The sequence below is a fragment of the Lepus europaeus genome, chromosome 10 (genome assembly GCF_033115175.1).
Source record: "Lepus europaeus isolate LE1 chromosome 10, mLepTim1.pri, whole genome shotgun sequence".
NCBI lineage: Eukaryota > Metazoa > Chordata > Mammalia > Lagomorpha > Leporidae > Lepus > Lepus europaeus.
The window spans coordinates 114092092-114109262 of NC_084836.1; the positions used below are offsets into that span (position 1 = coordinate 114092092).

The 17171-nt window shown below is 60.2% G+C and overlaps 1 protein-coding gene across 1 annotated transcript in view; it reads right to left on the reverse strand.

Annotated features, from left to right (window-relative positions):
• PREX1 (phosphatidylinositol-3,4,5-trisphosphate dependent Rac exchange factor 1) overlaps positions 1–16252 on the reverse strand; it is a 162961-nt gene extending 146709 nt beyond the window's left edge. Inside the window, exon 1 of the mRNA XM_062204324.1 lies at positions 16024–16252. Within this exon, the coding sequence (XP_062060308.1) occupies positions 16024–16242 (219 nt within the window). The 5' untranslated portion in view covers positions 16243–16252. The remainder of the gene's footprint in view (positions 1–16023) is intronic.
• Between the last annotated feature and the right edge of the window lie 919 nt (positions 16253–17171).

The following is a 17171-nucleotide window of genomic DNA, read 5'->3' on the forward strand; positions in this document are numbered from 1 at the left end:
AGACGCCCGGGGATGGGACACCCTGCTCCCACCTCGGCCATGGAGCTCAGCCTTATGCACCAAGTTCAAGGTCAAGCCCCATCTCCACTCCAGCGGGCAGAAACTTCTTGATTTCTCATCTGTGAAATGGGTGGCAAACACAGAAACATGTCACCGTCGCCACGGCAGCCGATACCTGCTGGGCTCTCACTACGAGCCAGGCCCAGTGTCTCTCATGCAGCGTGGCTGCCATTGCTATAGCACCCTGCAGTGCGGCCGCCCTGGGCACCGTGGGAGGCTGAGCAGCGTCCCCAGCCTCTGCCCATGGATGCCAGGAGCACCCTTTGCTCCCAGCTGTGACAACCCCAAAGGATTCCCAGGGTTCCCTGAGGGACACAAGAGCCCGCATTTGAGAAGCACCTGCTCCAGGCACCACTCCACTCCCCGCCCCCACCTCAGCTGTGGCCCCCCGAGGGCCAGTGGCCTTCTCCCTCTGTCAGACCTGGGGTTCAGATCTGGATGTCGGGACCCTGGCAGGGTTTCAGTGACCCAACATCATATATGGGCCTGGCAACACGGTGAGTGTCCTCTCAAAGCCAGACTTGGTTCATTTTTTTTTTAATGTTTTTTATTTATTTTGAAAGGCAGAGAGAGGTCTTCTACCCACTGCTTCACATCCTAAATGCCTGCAACAGCTGCGGCTTGGCCAGGCCAAGGTCCTGCGCTCCATCCGGGTACTCGAGCCATCACCTGCTGCCTCCAACAATGTGCATTACCAGGAAGCCAGACTCCAACCGGCACCGGCAGCCGAGCTGTGGCCTAATCCGGGCGCCCGACGTCACCCTGGCTCATCACTAACGTGAGTTAGGCCCTTAATCCTGCCAGGCCCCAGCCCAAACCTCTTTTGTGCATCGCGGCTCCTTTCCGCGGCATAAGGATCTTGAGAGAGAAGTAGCACTATCACTCCCACTTTACCAAGGACGAAACTGTGGCTCCAGAGTGCCCAAGTGACTCGTGCCCAGGCATGTGGCCTGTAAGAGCAGGGGCCAGCAGGAAAAGATAATGCATATGTGTACTTCAGAAAGTTCCAGAGAAAATGGGTCTTATTTTGGTGCAAAAAATAAGGTTTGAAGTCCATGCACAGGAGAGGTCTTGGAGAAGTTAATGGAAAATGTGTCTTAGGAAGAAACTGGGCGTGGATTTCAGGGCTCTTTTGCATCAAGATAAACTTATCAGATTTTAATTTATTTATTTGTAAGGCAGAGATAGAGAAAGAACAAGATCTTCCATCCACTGATTTGCTCCCCAAATGGCTGCAACTGCCAGGACCCAGAAGTCCATCTGGGTCTCCCACATGAGTACAAGGACCCAAACACCTGGGCCATCTTTTGCTGCCCTCCCAGGCGCATTAGCAGGGAGCTGGATCAGAAGCAGAGCAGCCTGGACTTGAACCCTGCTCCCAGATGGGATGCTGGCACTGCAAGTGGCAGCTTAACTCACAGCCCCTAAACTTATCTTTCAATTCCTTTTCCCATGAACTTTTTTTAATAAAGATTTATTTATTTATTTATTTATTTATTTGAAAGACAGAGTTACTAAGAGAGATCATCCATCCGCTGGTTCTCTCCCCCAGATGGCTGCCCCAGCCAGGCTGGGCCAAGCCAGAACCTGGAGCCTGGAACTTCTTCTGGGTCTTCCCCATGAGTGAAAGGGCCCAGGGACTTGGGCCATCTTCTGCTGCTTTTCCAGGCACATTTAGCAGGGAACTGGGCCGGAAGCAAAACAGGTGAGACTCGTATGGGATGCCGGCGGTGCAAGCAGTGGCTCAGCCGGTTACGCCACAGCGCCAGCCCCTCCGGGAGCTTCTTGCCACGGGCTTGCAAATTTCGGGCCTGCAGACTGGGAAGTTCCGACAAACAACTCTGCGTTATTTCTTCCTACAACACTGGGAGTCCTGCTCTACCCCAACTCGGCCTGAGGCTCAGGGACCGGCTCAGGGATGGGCCACTCGGGGCCCAGCAAGCACAGGGGCTGGACCTTCCTGGACACAAGCCCTGCTCCTCCCCCTCTCGCTGAAGGCAGGGAGAGAGGGGGCTTCTGTCGCTTGCAACCAAAGTGTCCTGAAGGCTGCTGGCTCTGGCTGGTGGTGGTGGCAGCGGCGTTGGCAGCACGTGGTTGTAACCATTATTGCTGTTGTCATTCCAACACTTGCCAGGCACTAAGCCTGCCCAGGAGGGCCTCGGGTGGCACCTGCGGGACCCTAAACTCCTGCGGAGGAACCCGTTGTTTCCTCACTGGGATCTGCACCCCGGGGGTCTCCGCAGGGGCCTTGAGGACAGGAAGCGGGGCAGACGGATGTGGGAACTTCCTGTTTAACAGCTGATGCTGCAAAAAAAGAAGAGAATGATTGCCCACAGGCCACAGGAAGTGGAAGCTGGGGTGACAGCATCACCCCTCGAAGAGGAACCGTCTTCCCTGCCCCCCTTCTCCACCTTAGAGGCCCACACAGACCCCCCACGGCTGGCACAGCTGTCCCACATGCACAGCCCACAGAGCCGGGCAGGTGACGGAGGTGCTGCGTGGGTCTCCTTCCAGTGGCCGGGAGAGACACGGCCTTGGAACAGAAGGGGCTACCCGGCCGGGGACAGAGGACCTGCGCCGCCTCCTGCTTGCTTCAAACGCCACGTGCCCCTCTCGCTCCGGCTTCTGATTCCCATCAGACAGAAAGGAGGGGCGCGAGAAACATCCCTCTGTCCGCTGAACTCCACGAGCGAAGGACTAAACACAAGCAGGACAAGTATAAGGACACATGGCCATGGACTCCTGAGCTCGGGGCCAGGGCCGGGGTCGGGGTCGGGGCCACAGCAGGAAGGGGTGGGGCTAGGGGCTGATGAAGGCCTGCCAGCCCCGGGCCCTGGGCAGCAGCAGCCACTCTGAAGCTCCAGCCAGGGTCTCCCGCGGGAAGGTGAGCCTGGTGTGGCTACACCTGCTGATTACCTAGGGGACCAGAAATACAGATTCTTATAGGAGAACTGACTTCATTGTCAGAAACTCACATCAATTTTTTAAAAAAAATTTTTTTGTTATTTAGTTGAAAGAGTTACAGAGGTAGAGAGAGAGAGAGGTCTTCCATCCACTCGTTCACTCCCCAAATGGCTGCCATGGCTGGAGCTGAGCTGATCCAAAGCCAGCAGCCAGGTGCTTCTTCCAGGTCTCCCACACAGGTGCAGGAGCCCAAGGACTTTGGGCCACCTTCTGCTGCTTTTCCAGGCCACAGCAGAGAGCTGGATCCAAAGTGGAGCAGCCAGGACTTGAAGTGGCGCCCATATGGGATGCTGGGGCTGCATGTCAGGGCTTTAACCTACTGTGCCACAGCGCCGGCCCCCATATCAATTTTTTATAATAGTATGAGGTCCCTCCAGTTTGGAACTCGTGGTTCTGATGGTAAATTACAGTAGGGGCTCTGAGGATTTTTTAAAAATATTTATTTATTTGAAAGACAGAATGACAGAGAGTGGGGGACATAAGGGGAGAGAGATATCAATCTTCCATGCACTGGTCACTCCCCAAATAGCCACAACAGCTGGACCGTCCAGGTCAAAGCCAGGAGTCCACAACTCCACCCAGTCTCCCACAGGGGTGCAGGGGCCATCGTCCACTGTTCCCCAGGTGCATCAGCAGGAAGCTGGATCAGAAGTGGAGCAGTGGGGACTTGAACTGGCGCTCTGACGGGGGATGCCAGCATCAGGGGCGGCGGCTTCACCCGCTGCACCAAAACACCAGCCCCTTGACTCACGTTTTTACATAAACAAATAAACTCAAACAGAGAACAGGGCATCACAACTGTCAGAGTAAAATCACAACCGTTTGCTATAAATAGGAGGACGTGACTATTAAGAAACAAACATGGTCTTTTCAAAAAAACCTCTCCAAGTAACAACAGAAGTTACCTTCCATGCCACAGTGGATGGGCAGCACCCATTAGGAAACAGTGGTTGAGAAAAAGCATTTTAGGCATTCGGAGTAGTACTAAGGGCAAGATCCCTTCCCTCATCTCGATGTTCTAAATGCAGGGACGAAAACCCAGCCAGTGCGTGCAGGGCGCCCAGGGAAGCCAACACCACCCCCAGCACTAACTGACCTCACTCCTCCCCCCAGGCTCCCGGGGTCACCACGATGGAAGCCCCCAGGGCCAGGGTCACTGCCTGCTGTGCACACTGCCACAGACCTGCACCCAGCAGGCTCTCTCAGGAACCGACACTCTCTGGTTTACAGAGTGGGAAACTGAGGCCCACGGTCACACGGCCGGTTGGCGGTGGGGCCGGCACCAGCAGGACAGGCAGGGCGGTGACAAACCAGGACTGGAGCCCGCACCAGGCTGGGAATGGGGGAGGGCCAGGCAGGCCAGAGGTGAAGGGGGAGGTGGATTCCGCCACCCAGTTCCTGATTCTGCTCAGTTACGTAAGAGAAGGTCTGGTCCTTAGCAGAGGGTTTCAGGGCCCTCATGGCTGCCATTACTCTCCGATGGATGCAAGCAACAACAACAACAAAAATAATGTGTGTGTGTGTGCACGTGTGCGCACAGCAGGGAGAAGGGGAGGCAGGATAAAATACAAAGCCACCAGAAAGTCGACTCAGAGAATGCATTAAACTGCCCGTAAATGCAACCAGCTTGGTTTAGTGTGCAGCCTCCCGCAGGTAGGTAGACATGCACGATGCTGACACGAAGCAGCCGTTATCCACGCTCGGTTCCTGCGAGGGCGCGCCTGCAGCTGCAGGGGCTCCTGACACACACATCTCCACCGCCCTTGTGACCGAGCGGGAGTAAGCCTCCAGACCCACCCCATCAGCAGCCTGCCCGGCCATCGGCTGGCACTGGGGACCACACAGGGCTCTGTGACGTCAAACGTCCCACCCCTGCCTTCCCGGTGTGGCTTCCCGCAGGAAGTGAGCGACCCCCTCGCTGGGGCTCCTGCTCCCCAGAGCCACGGCCCAGCCCATCCCTCCGGCTCCCCCGTCCCTTCCTTCCCTCACTGCGCACTGGGTGTTGGGGACTCGCCAGGGACCACAGCACACAGGGACCTCACCGCCTGTCACTCATATTCTGGTGGGGGAGACACAGGACGAGGAAACAGAGCAGACAATTCCAGGCAGTGGCACAGAGAAAGCCTGCGGAGGTGGTACCTGAGCTGAGAGCTGAGAGAGAGGGCGGGGCCTCTGATAGACAGCAGGGTTAAAAGCCAATGAAAAGGCTCAGAGGCTGGAACCCGCTGAGGACAGTTCAAACACAGGCAGAAAGCTGGCGGGGCTGGCCCAGACAAACAAGGGTGAAGACGAGGGAGCGTGGTGCGTGGAGTCCAGCTCACCCGAAACCTCCCAAGACGCTGAGAGTTGATCGGCTTTCACTCCCTGCTGCTTCCACCTCCAGGAGAACAGGGATGGAGGCGTGGGGGACTCCTTATGACTGTCCTTGCCCCATCAAACAAGCCAGAATGAAACGGCAAGAGGCGGGACCTAAACCCAACCTGGTCAACAATTACAATAAATGTATGCAAGCTACACCGTCTCATTAAAAGGCAGGGACTGAAACAATGGATTTTTTTTTTTTAACAGGCAGAGTGGATAGTGAGAGAGAGAGACAGAGAGAAAGGTCTTCCTTTTTGCCGTTGGTTCACCCTCCAATGGCCGCTGCAGCCGGCGCATCTCACTGATCCGAAGCCAGGAGCCAGGTGCTTCTCCTGGTCTCCCATGCGGGTGCAGGGCCCAAGGACCTGGGCCATCCTCCACTGCCTTCCTGGGCCATAGCAGAGAGCTAGCCTGGAAGAGGGGCAACCGGGATAGAATCCGGCGCCCCAACAGGGACTAGAACCCGGTGTGCCGGCGCCGCAAGGCAGAGGATTAGCCTGTTAAGCCACGGCGCCAGCCTGAAACAATGGATTTTAAAAACCAGACCCAGGGGCCGGCACTGTGGCATAGTAGGCTAAGCCCCCACTCGCGGCACTAGCATCCCATATGGGCGCTGGTTCAAGTCCTGGCTGCTCCGCTTCTGATCCAGCTCTCTCTATGGCCTGGGAAAGCAGTAGAAGATGGCCCAAGTGCTTGGGCCCCTGCACCCGCGTGGGAGACCCGGAAGAATCTCCTGGCTCCTGGCTTCAGATCAGCCCAGCTGCAGCCATTGTGGCCATTTGGGGAGTGAATCTGCAGATGGAAGACCTCTCTGTCTTTCCCTCTCTCTGTTTCTAACCCTACCTCTCAAATAAATAAATAAAACCTTATTTAAAAAAAATATATATATATATAAAGATACAAAGAAGGGCCAGTGTTGTGGCGCGATGGGTTAAGCCACTGCCTGAGACTCCAGCACCCCACGTGAGCACCCATTCGAGTCCCAGCCGCTCCACTTCTGACCCAGCCCCTGCTAATGCACCTGGGAAAGCAGCTCCAGATGGTCCAAGTATTCGAACTCCTGCGTCCACGTGGGAGACCCAGAAGGAGTTCCAGGCTCCTGGCTTCAGCCTGGCCCAGCCATGGTCAGGGTGGTCATCTGGGGAGTCAATCAGAGGATGGGAGAGCTCTGTCTCTCCCCCTGTCTGTAATCTGCCTTTCAGATAAACACAAATACCCGTTTTAAAAAGGCAGAGAGGCAGAAAGGAAAGGGGGAAAGCGGAAAGCAGGTGGCGAGGCTACAATCGCATCAGACGAAGCAGGTTTACGGAGCCTTCTTACAGGCAAAGAGGGTTCGTGCTCCAGCCGTTCGTCCTGCTGTTCAGGACGCCAGGTAAGATTCTGCATCCCACACTGGAGGCCGCGACTCCATCCAGCTGCCTGCTGGCCAGCGCCCCGGCCGGCAACAGGTGGTAGCTCAAGTAACCGAGTCGCTGCCATCCACGTGGGAAACGCGGATTCAGTTCCTGGCTCCCAGCTTCAGCCTGCCCGGTCCCGACTGCTGCAGGCAAATCATCTAAGTAAATCAGTGGATGGAGCTCGCTCGCTCGCTCTCGCTCCATCTCTCTCATAAATATTTTCCTCTATCCTTTTCTAAACTTTTTTTTAGATTTATTTATTTATTGGAAAGGCAGACTGATAAAGAAGGGGAGAGAGGAGAGACAGAGAGAGAGAGAGAGAGAGAGAGAGAGAGAGAGAGAGAGATCTTCCATCTGCTGGTTCACTCCCCAAACAGCCACAATGGCAGGGCTGGTCCAGGCTGATACCGGGAGCCTGGAACCCCATCTGGGCCTCCACGTAGATGTTGGGCCATCTCCCATGGCTTCCCCCGGCAGCTTATCAGCGAACTGGATCAGAAGCACAGCAGCCGGGACTCGAACCAGTGCTCAGATATGGGATGCTGGCATCACAAGCAGCGACTTAACCCACTGTGCTGCAACGCTGGCCTCCCTACGTCCACATTTTACTAAGCGGCAGTATCTCATAATGATAAAACATAATCATAAACATCGATCACCAGCACTAGAATTTGAAAAGACACAAAATAAAACTTAACTCAAAGGAGAAATGCACAATCCACCCCCCTGTGGAGATGCCACAGCCCTCTCTCTGTAACCAGACCACATCAGAGTGCCGGGTTCGAGCCCCAGCTCCTCTGTGTCTGATCCACCCTTCTGTGGGTGCAGTTTTGGGAGGCTCAGTGATGGCTCAGATAGTTCGGTCCCTGCCACCCACATGGGAGATGGGGATGAAGTTCCAAGCCCCCGGCCCAGCTGTGGCAGACTGGGGAGTGAACCAGCGAATGGAAGCATTCTCCTCTCTCACTCTCACTCTCTCCTCTGCCTTTCGATCAATAAACTGTTTTTCTAAGGGGGGCGAGGATGAGAACAGCCACAGAGCCAGACCTGGCAGGATGCTCTAGGCCACCCCAAAGCCTTGACCTTCACTCAATGAACAGAAGCCCCTCGGGGCCCATGGAGGACAGAACGTGGGAGGCAAGGCGACAGCAGAGAGGCCTGGGTGCTCCCGGCCCCGTCCCAGCTGGGTCGTAGGGCCACTTCCTCACCTGCCAGGTGGGCCCGAACACTCACCTGCACAGCGAGAGCTGCTGGGACGGCTCTGTGGGAGGGTGGAGTCCCGGGTCCCACCACGCAGTTTGTAATCATGCAAATTAGCTTCCTGAACAGAAAACAAGGGGCGCCTCCCTCTGCCACAGGAAGCAGGGGCCCATCTCATACCATCGCAGCCACACCCTGGCCAGAAACAGGGCCCACAGCCTCTCTGGGTGTGGTCAGCCCCGCTGAACCCTCCAGGAGCCTGTCCTGGCCATACAGTGACAGTACCCAGAGGGAAGCAGGAGACAGAACCCAGACAGGGGACAGAACCAGCCCGTGGGGGCGCTCAGTCCATAGGAGGCAGGCAGGGGATCAGCCTGGGGGGAGGGGAACATGTGGCCACTCCCTCCTGGGGGCAGGAGGCAGCTCTGTGGTCCCAGCTTTCCAACCAGCAACTGGACCATTCCACACCCCTGCTGGCAATCTGGGGCTCCTCCCACCATCAGGAGTAAAGTCCCCACCACTCACTGTGCACAGGAGACCAGCACAGCCTCACGCCCACCAACCACACCAACCTCAGCTCCCCTGCTGCCCGCTCCAGTCACCTTGGTCCTCAAACAAGCCAAGCACGGCCCTGCCCCGGGGCCTTTGCACATGCTGCTCCTGCTGCCTGGAACGCACTCCTACACTCCTCTCACCCCTTTCATGGCCGACTCCTTCTCCCCTCAGGACTCAGCAGAGCACCCCCTCCCACAGGGGTCTGCCTTGACCACCTCACCTGGAGGGGATGCCTCCACCCCTGCCACCTGGAGCAGGTCACTCAGTCTCTCTGGGCCCTCGTCTCCCCGTGTCAGGACAGCTGCTCCCCGCCCGAGAGGTCCTGAGCACGCAGCACTTGGCTGAGACCAGACACACTCCAGGGCCTCGGCAAACATCACTAAGCTGACGGCTCTGGTCACTTCCACGTGATCTTCCTGCACTGTCTGAGGATCTGATGACGGCAAGGACCGTGTCCATCTTGTTCCAGCCACGTGCGGCACAGAGCACACAATGCTTGGCCCACAGTAGGTGCCCAATGTCCACTTTTAAGTGAGTTTTTTGAAGTAACACGTGCTTTTTACTAAAGGCTTCATTTATTTATTTATTTGAAAGGCAGAGTGAACAAGAGAGGGAGGGAAAGGTTGGGGGAGGGGTGCTCTTCCATCCACTGGTTCACTCCCCAGATGCCTACAACAGCCAGGGCTGGGCCAGGCACGAGCCAGGAGCCAGGAGCTCCATCGGGGTCTCTGCCTTCGCAGGCGCGTGAGCAGGAAGCCAGATAGGAAGCGCAGCAGCCAGGACTCGAACCAGAGCTCTGGTATGGGATGTTGGTGGCACAGGTGGCGGCTGAACCTTTCTGTCCATCACTGGGTAAGTGAGTGAGGGAACGAATAGAAGTTTCCACGGCCCGCCGCTCGCTCTGAGCCCATCCGTGCTCCTCACGGAAGCTGCCCACCCTCGCTAGCAACGGGGAAGAGCACGGCCACAGGTCCTGGTGGCCGATGGCCCCGCCGCCCCCAGTCTGCTGTAGCCCACCCTCGGCCAGGATCGAGGGGTCACGTCCAGGTCCCACCCTGGGAAAGGAGGCAGGCAGGTGAACAGAGACTGAGTGTCCAAACAGCAACAACAGAGGCGGGCAGACTCCTCGTGGTCCTGCAGGAGCTCAGAAAAACAAACTGAAAAACCCACGCAGGGCCGCAGGGCCCAGCGACCCCGCAGGGCTACGACCCTCCCCGTCCCGGCTCTAAGAGACCAAGGACACGCCGAAGGTCACACAGGGCAGGGCTGGAATCAGAACCCAGGCCACTGGGGTCTAGGGTCTGTGCTCTTAACCATGACCCGCGTGTGTGCATTTGTGCGTGTGCGTGTGCGTGTGCGTGTGTGTGTGTGTGTGAGAGAGAGAGAGAGAGAGAGAGAGAGAGAAACCCCAGCCACACAACCATGTGAAAAGAGCAAACCCTATCATGCTAATTCCACGCACGCACACACCTGGATTCCCTGTGCTACTCCGTGCTATGCCCCAAGGCTCAGAGAGAGACCAATCCCCAACACAACAGTGCTCATGGTGGAGGCCACGGTGGGGATCTGCCCCATGTCGGCTGCTAGCGCCCAAAACACCTTTTGGGGGGAACTTTTGACCTGGCTGAGACACAGGTCCCCAGAGAGGGCCGTGGACCACCCGAGCCCTCTCTGCATGGCCCCCTGGCAATACGAAGACCCCATGATGCCCCTGGCTCGCCTGCACCCTCTGTGTCTCCTAACTCTGGGCACGATGGGCTCTGACTGTGCCCTGGCCCCAGGAACGAAGCTGGCGGGACCCGGCACGCTGGCTCCAGGCTCAGCCCGGCTCCCACCACGCCTCCGGCCGCAGAGCCTGTATCTGTTGGAAGAAATGAAAGAAGTCACAAAAATCCGAGTGGCCGGGCGGTCAGAACGCCAGCAGGCCCCTTGCTGAGACCACAGGGATCTGTGCCTGAGGGTGCGGCCCCCAGGTCTGCGGCTCCCTGCTTGACGTCGGGACATTGTTCAAAATCCAGGGACCTGGGCCTCCACCGTGCTTCTGGCTTCCAAAAGTGACAGATGAACCCAGAAGAATCATGAATGGGCCCCCAGGGTGCTCCTAGTAGAACAGCTCATTCACATGCCTGTGGCCCAGCATCCCCTCGTCCCCTCGCGCCGACCTTCTTCTGAGGACGAGGGTCCCCTCTGCCCCGATGATGGCCACATTCTCACAGCCTAGAAGGCTGCCTGGAGCATACAGCAGGTGCTCAGCAACACCTGCACCCTGGGAAAGCCGGCTACCGGACTGCACCCGGAGCTCCGTCACCACGCACAAGGCAGGGCCACGTCAGCCTGCGGACGCTCAGGCTTTGATCCCCACAAGGCTTCTGCCAACTTCCCGATGATGCTCGGCCTGGCACCAGGGGGCCAGGCCCCCTGCATCCTCAAGTGCAGGAACTTGGGGCCTTTTGGCCTCGTTCTCGCCTACCCGCACAGCCCGGAGGCCTCACGGAGGTGGCGTTCAGCCCATGAGCACAGTGCTGCTCGGAGCCGCTCCAGGGCGCGGTAACGGTCAAGGCCAAGCAGCTCCGCTCGCCGGGTCCCAGGGCAGCTCTGGCAGGCCGCGCCATCTCAGGACACAGCCTGGCCTCTCATTGTCTCTGTTTCATTCGGAAACTGGGAGGCACAAGCACACCTGCCGCTTCCCAGTGCATACACAGGGCGGGCTTCACACGGGGCCTGCACTGCGCGTTACCAAGCGTGACTACAGCCGCGCTTACCCAACAGCCATGCTGCAAATGCAGTGCTCTCTGTTGGTGGGTTCTTTTAAAGACGGATTGATTTGCAAGTCAGACAGAGAGACCGCCCATCCCCTGGGTCACTCCCCAGATGCCCTCCACAACATCAAGTCTGGGCCAGAAACTTGGCATTCTCCCCTGTGGGTGCAGGGGCCCAAGCACGTGGGCCATCTTCTGCTGCCTTCCCAGGTGCACCAGCAGGGAGCTGAGTCAGAAGCGGAGCGGCTGGACTCACACCAGCTCTCCGATACGGATGATGGTGTCGCCAAGGGGCGGCTTAACCCGCTGTGCCACAGCTCCGGCCCCTGGTATCCCCTGTTCCTACAGCCACACGTGCGCGTATCTTCCCAGGGTTCCCAGGCAGCACTGCTGCATCCTTCTCCTCGCTTGTATTCCCGCTGGTTTTTCTCCGCCAGATACACACCCGGCAGCCTGCTCTGCAAGCTCCCGGCCCCGTGCTGCCTGCTCGTTTTCCAAAAGCAGAACTGTGCTACATGTGCTTGCTAACGTCACCAGCTCGGTCACTCTGTCTCAATGGCTTTGGAATCCAAACTGTGCTCCCAACCCCCAGCACCCTGGCACGCCTCCCTGGAGTGAGACCGGGAGTCCAGAATCTCTTTTAAAAAGAAAAGGAAATAAATAAATCATCGCAGCCAACGCTGCGACAGTCCACTAAGCCTCCACCTGTGGCACCCGCATCCCATATGGGCGCCGGTTCTAGTCCCGGCTGCTCTACTTCCAATCCAGCTCTCTGCTACAGCCTGGGAAAGCAGTAGAAGATGGACCAAGTGCTTGGGCCCCTGCACCCACGTGGGAGACCCGGAAGAAGCTCCTGGCTCCTGGTTTTGGATCAGCTCAGCTCTGGCCATTGCAGCCATCTGGGGAGTGAACCAGCGGATAGAGGACCTCTCTCTCTGTCTCTCCCTCTGTCTGTCTGTAACTCTACCTCTCAAATAAATAAATAAGAGGATTTATTTTAAAAAAAAAAAAAAGAAGGAAAAGAAACCACCGTCATGGCACAAAAGCACAGTTCTGGCGAGCAGCGCCCAATGAGAAGGGGAACTTGGGTCTCCTCCCATCTGCGAGGTCTCGACCCATGATTCTCTCTTCAGAGACACTGGCCCCCCGCCCAGGGCAGAGCGCTCTGGCTGCTGGGAGTCACAGGGCTTTGTCCTCTGCCTCAGCGGCTGTGGATGGATTCCCCACCAAGGGTCTCTCTGTTCACCCAGATGGGGTCTTCCTCTCTGTCCACCCCCCATCACCGGGGTTCTGAACCAACCCAACCAAGAGGCAGGTGGCCCAGGGCTCGCGTGGCCTCCTCCTTAAGGAGGGGTCTCCGAACCCCCGAAAGGCAATCTTCTCTGCCCCCTCCCCATGGTCGCACCCTGAGCACCTACGACGTGGCTGGCACCGTCCTGAGAGCTTCAGCCTCAGGCTCGTCCACGCTTCCTGACGCGGCAGCACTACACCCATTGCACAGACGGGAAAGAGCAGGCGGGGGAGCTGCCCAGGGTCACGGCCATCGCCGGCGAGTAAGGCCAGGCCATGAACACCGGCCCCACACCACCTCCACCCATGAACAGACAGCTGCGTGGAGGAAGACCCCGGCGGCCTGGCCACGCCGCTCGCCGCAGCCCGGCCCGCTCTGGGTAAGGGGGAACAGCAGAAGCGGAGGGGAAGTAACGGGAGGAAGCACGGGTGAAGGTCAAGGGTCGCAGAGCCGGGGTTCCAAGTCCTGTGCCACGTGCCCGGCCCCTAGTTTAGATGCCAGAGGCAGCCTGGGAGATGCGGGTTCTGGGGTCAGTGCGGCTGACATGATCTGTCCGAGGGGTGATGCCAGCACCCATCACCGCAGAAACCACGGGTGCTGGCTCCGCCAGGCACTTTGACAGCAGGAGGACAGTGCGCCACCGCTGCCCAGCCCCGCCCAGCGCTCCCAGAACCGCTCTCCACGCCGCGGCCTTTAAACGTGGGGACCCACAGCGCCAGGCGGCCCTGGCCACCGGGCACCACAGCCTCGGCGCTGTCACTGGAGACCGATACGGCAACACAAGGGAGAGCCTTCAGCACACACAAAGCACCCCTCACGGAGGCCCTGGAGACCAGCTGGGGAGGTTCTGGAGCAACCCAAAGCCCCAGGCCTGGAACAGATGAAAACCACTGGTTCCTGTGGCCAGAGCTTAGAGAGCCAAAAGGAAACCTACGCAGAGCCCTATCCTCTTTTCTGCCCTCACTTCCTCCAGGCAGCCCTCCCTGATCACCCCTGCTCCCTGGAAGCTAGAACCCCATACTACAATGATCACGTGACAGTAATTAACAATGACTAGTCTTGCTACACCTACTGCTCACCAGGCACCGTTCCGAATGCGTTATATCAATGAAAAGCGCTCTCTGATCCTCTTTAAAAGCTTGCTAACTAAGGTCTATTATCTCCCCTCACTTCCCAGATGGGGACGGCAAGGCTCAGGAAGGAAAAGCCTCATGGGCAAGGCCCCAAGTCCAAGGACCGGGCCCAGGCAGTCCGGCTCCAGGGCCCAGCCTGTAGCTAGCGCTGCGTTTCTAACAGCACTTTGCCACCCTCAGGAGACTGTCCCCTCCATGGGGGCAGGACCCCAGCCTACCCCAGCGGTCCAGCTCCCACCAGGGGCCAGACCCGTCTCTGCCCATGCCATGAACGGCAGCGAGGGATTACCGTGCGTTCTTGGACAGGAGGCCGGGGGAAATCCCCGAGCTAGTACCAGCCTGGGGACAGAGGGTGGGAAGATGGAGGAGAATCAGAACCTGCCGGCAGCAGCCGGGGAGAAGCCACGGTAATAAGCAGTTCCTGAAGCGCTAAGCCCCCGGTTTAAAAAAAAAAAAAAAAAAAAAACCTCCTTCCGGGGCAGGGGGCAAGAGGACTCCTGCGGCTCCAGGGGAGGTCCAGCTGCTCAGGTTACACAGCCAGTCCTTTCTGGTACCAGTGTGTGGACACACCAGACATGGCAGGCAGGAAGCATGGGCGCCCCTCCCGGAGTGCACAGGTGGCGAAACCCAGGTGGACGCAGCGGCAAGGTCCCTACGAGACCGGTGTCACCGTGGACTCACAGCCGCCCCCTCCCCATCGGCAACAAAAACTCACCCAACTTGGCAGACTCAAAGCACCCAGGGCACCGTGGAAGAAGAGACTTTTTTTTTCTTATTTCTTTAATAAGAGTGGTTGACAGTAATCAATTTCCATTATCCTGGCTTCCTCTCCCCGCCTTGACACGGGGAGCTGAAACTGGTTCACCCCAGCACCGCCCAGGGCCCAGGGTGTGGGGGAGACAGGGCCGGACATCCCCCCCCCCCTTAATACGAAAATCGCCCGTGTTTCCTGTTTCTTCTGCGGCCGAAGAGGAGCAGGTTGTGGCTGGGCAGGGGAGCGAGGAGCTCCCCGAGGGTCCCCCACTGCTCAGAGCCACAGGGCTCTCTGCACCCAAGGCCAGCGGACGCTTTTGTGAACTGTGAGAGGGGAAGCGCCGGGAAAGACAGCCAGCCCGGCCTTATTCTCCCAGGCTGTTGTCGAAGGGTCGCTGGGCCAAACGGTTTTCAAAGCCTCTGCACGCGCCCCTCCCCCTCCACACACACCCCTCATTTCACAGGGTGAAGGGCTCTGGAGTTGGAACCCGGCCCTCTCCCAGCCGAGGGGAGCCCCGCGAGGCGGACCCCAGCGGGACCTGCGAGCTCCGGTGGCACCAGCCCATCCTGCACCAGGATCCAGACTTCCCCGGAGCAAAGAAGGGAAGTAAAGGAGGAGGCAGCAGGAGGCACGGACATGAAAGCAGCCGCCGTCTCTAACTTCCACCCGGGCCCGCCCACCCCGCCCCACCCCCACCCCCACCCCCACCCCCGGCCACTTTTCTCACTTCCTAGGAGAGAGAGGAGCGGCCCCCTCCCTCCCCCTCGCAGAATTAGGAGAGAAAAGAACCACGGCTCCGCACCGGCGCAGGCACGGCCTGGGGCTGCCCTGTTCCCCGCCCAGCAGCCGCACCTGGCCAGCGGCGCGCCCCTGGGCCAGTCACTGCGCCTCTCTGCGCGGAACCCCTGCGCCCTGCAGACCAGAAAACGCCTCCACCCCGCGGTCCACACCTGCTAAGGGCGCACGCCCGGCGCCCCGCACACGGTTGCGGTTTCACAAAGGCCGAGGCTGTGGTTTTGCGACTTGGAGATGGGGGGGGGGGGGGGTGTCTACACCGCCCCAGTCTGAGTCGGAAACCGGGCTCAGGCGCCGGCGTGTGCGCGGCGGGCGGGCGGGCGGGCTGCGGGGTCCCACCCTGCGGCTCTGCCCATCCCGGGCGGGCTCTGCGCCCCCCACCCCCAGGAGCCGGCGAGGTGCACCCGGCGGCCAAGGCGCCAGCGGCAAGAAGACGCAGCAGCGAAAGCTCCGGGCGCCCGGGTCCCGGAGCCCCCGCCTCGCGGATGTAACTAATTTTAAAACTATTTGAAAGGCGGGGAGGGGAAGAAAAAGACAAAAGGGCAGCAGCGCGCGGGGGGTCGGGGGGCGAGGGCCGGAGACCCACGGGCAGGAGGCGACGGCGCAACTCCGAAGAAGCCCGGGGCGCCCCCGTTCCCTGCGCGCCCGGCGGGGCGCCCCCGGGGGCGGCTCCCCAGACGCCCCCCACCCCGAGAGGGCCAGCGGCCACAGGTTGTGGGGGGCCAGCTGCCCCGCGCGCCCCGGCCACACTCACCGACTGCAGGAAGCGCAAGGTGCCCACGTAGTCCCGCTCGGTGCCCAGGATCTCGTTGAGGACGCACAGGCGGAGGCGCAGCTGGCGCTCGGACTCCCGGGCGGCCGCGCAGGGGCCGGGGCCGGAGCCGGGCGCAGCGGCGCCGGGGCCCCTGGGGTCCTGGTGGGCACCATCCCCGGCTCCGTCGCCGCTGGGCTCGCTGCCGCCGAGCGCCTCCATGCTAGCGCGGCCCCTTCCCCCCCGCGCGGAGGTCGCGCCGAACCGCGGCGACTCAGGCGTCCAGGCGCCCCATCCCGGACGGGGCGCGCCGGCAGCCGGGCGCAGCAGCTGGCCCGGCGGAGCGGCGGCGGGCGGGACTGGGGGCGGGCGCCGGGGCCGGGGGCGGGGGCAGCGCGCGGAGGCTGGGCGCGGGGCGAAGGGGGCCGGCCCTCGGGGCTCCCGGACGGCGGGGCCCGCCGCCGCCAAGGGAGCGTCTGCCAAGTGCCACGCCGCGCTCGGCCGCAGAGGCGCTCGGCGCGCGCACCAGGCGCCCCGGGAGGCGCGGCGGCGCTCGGCGCGTTCGCGCGGGGGTGTCCCTGGAGCTCGGGCCGGACCCCCTCCGGAGGGCCCGAGGGAGGCCACGCGCGCGCGCGCCCGCGCTCCCAGTCGGTGCCGGGACGCGTGGCGGCCCCTCCCCACGCCGCCGCGGGCTATGCCACTCCCACCCGGCACACGCGACACCCGCCGCGCGCAGCCACACGCACGCAGTCTGGCCGCCCCGCCGCGCGCGCCCCCGGTGCCGCCGCCGCCGCGGGACTCCCGGGCCCACGGGTGCCCCCGGGCGCTGCCGCGACCTTGGGAAGGAGTGTGTGTGGCTGGCGCAGGCTCTCTTCAGTTCCCCTTTCCTGAGTCTTTCTCCTTTTTCCCTGTGTTTTAGAACTTGCCCCGTGACCCTGAGCTCTGTTGTGGCGTTCCCAGGGGAAGCGTGACCTGCTGCGGGCCGCTTAGCCCTCGGCCAGTGCCCATCCCCCACCACCCTGGACAGGGCCTCCGGTCCAGCTGATCTGTGTGGCCTTGGGCCTGGAAGGGCTGGGCAGATGTCCTCACGTGCCTTGGAGCACGGGACTGGAAGGTGAGATTCAGATCCCAGCTCCTTTGCTCCCTCGGGG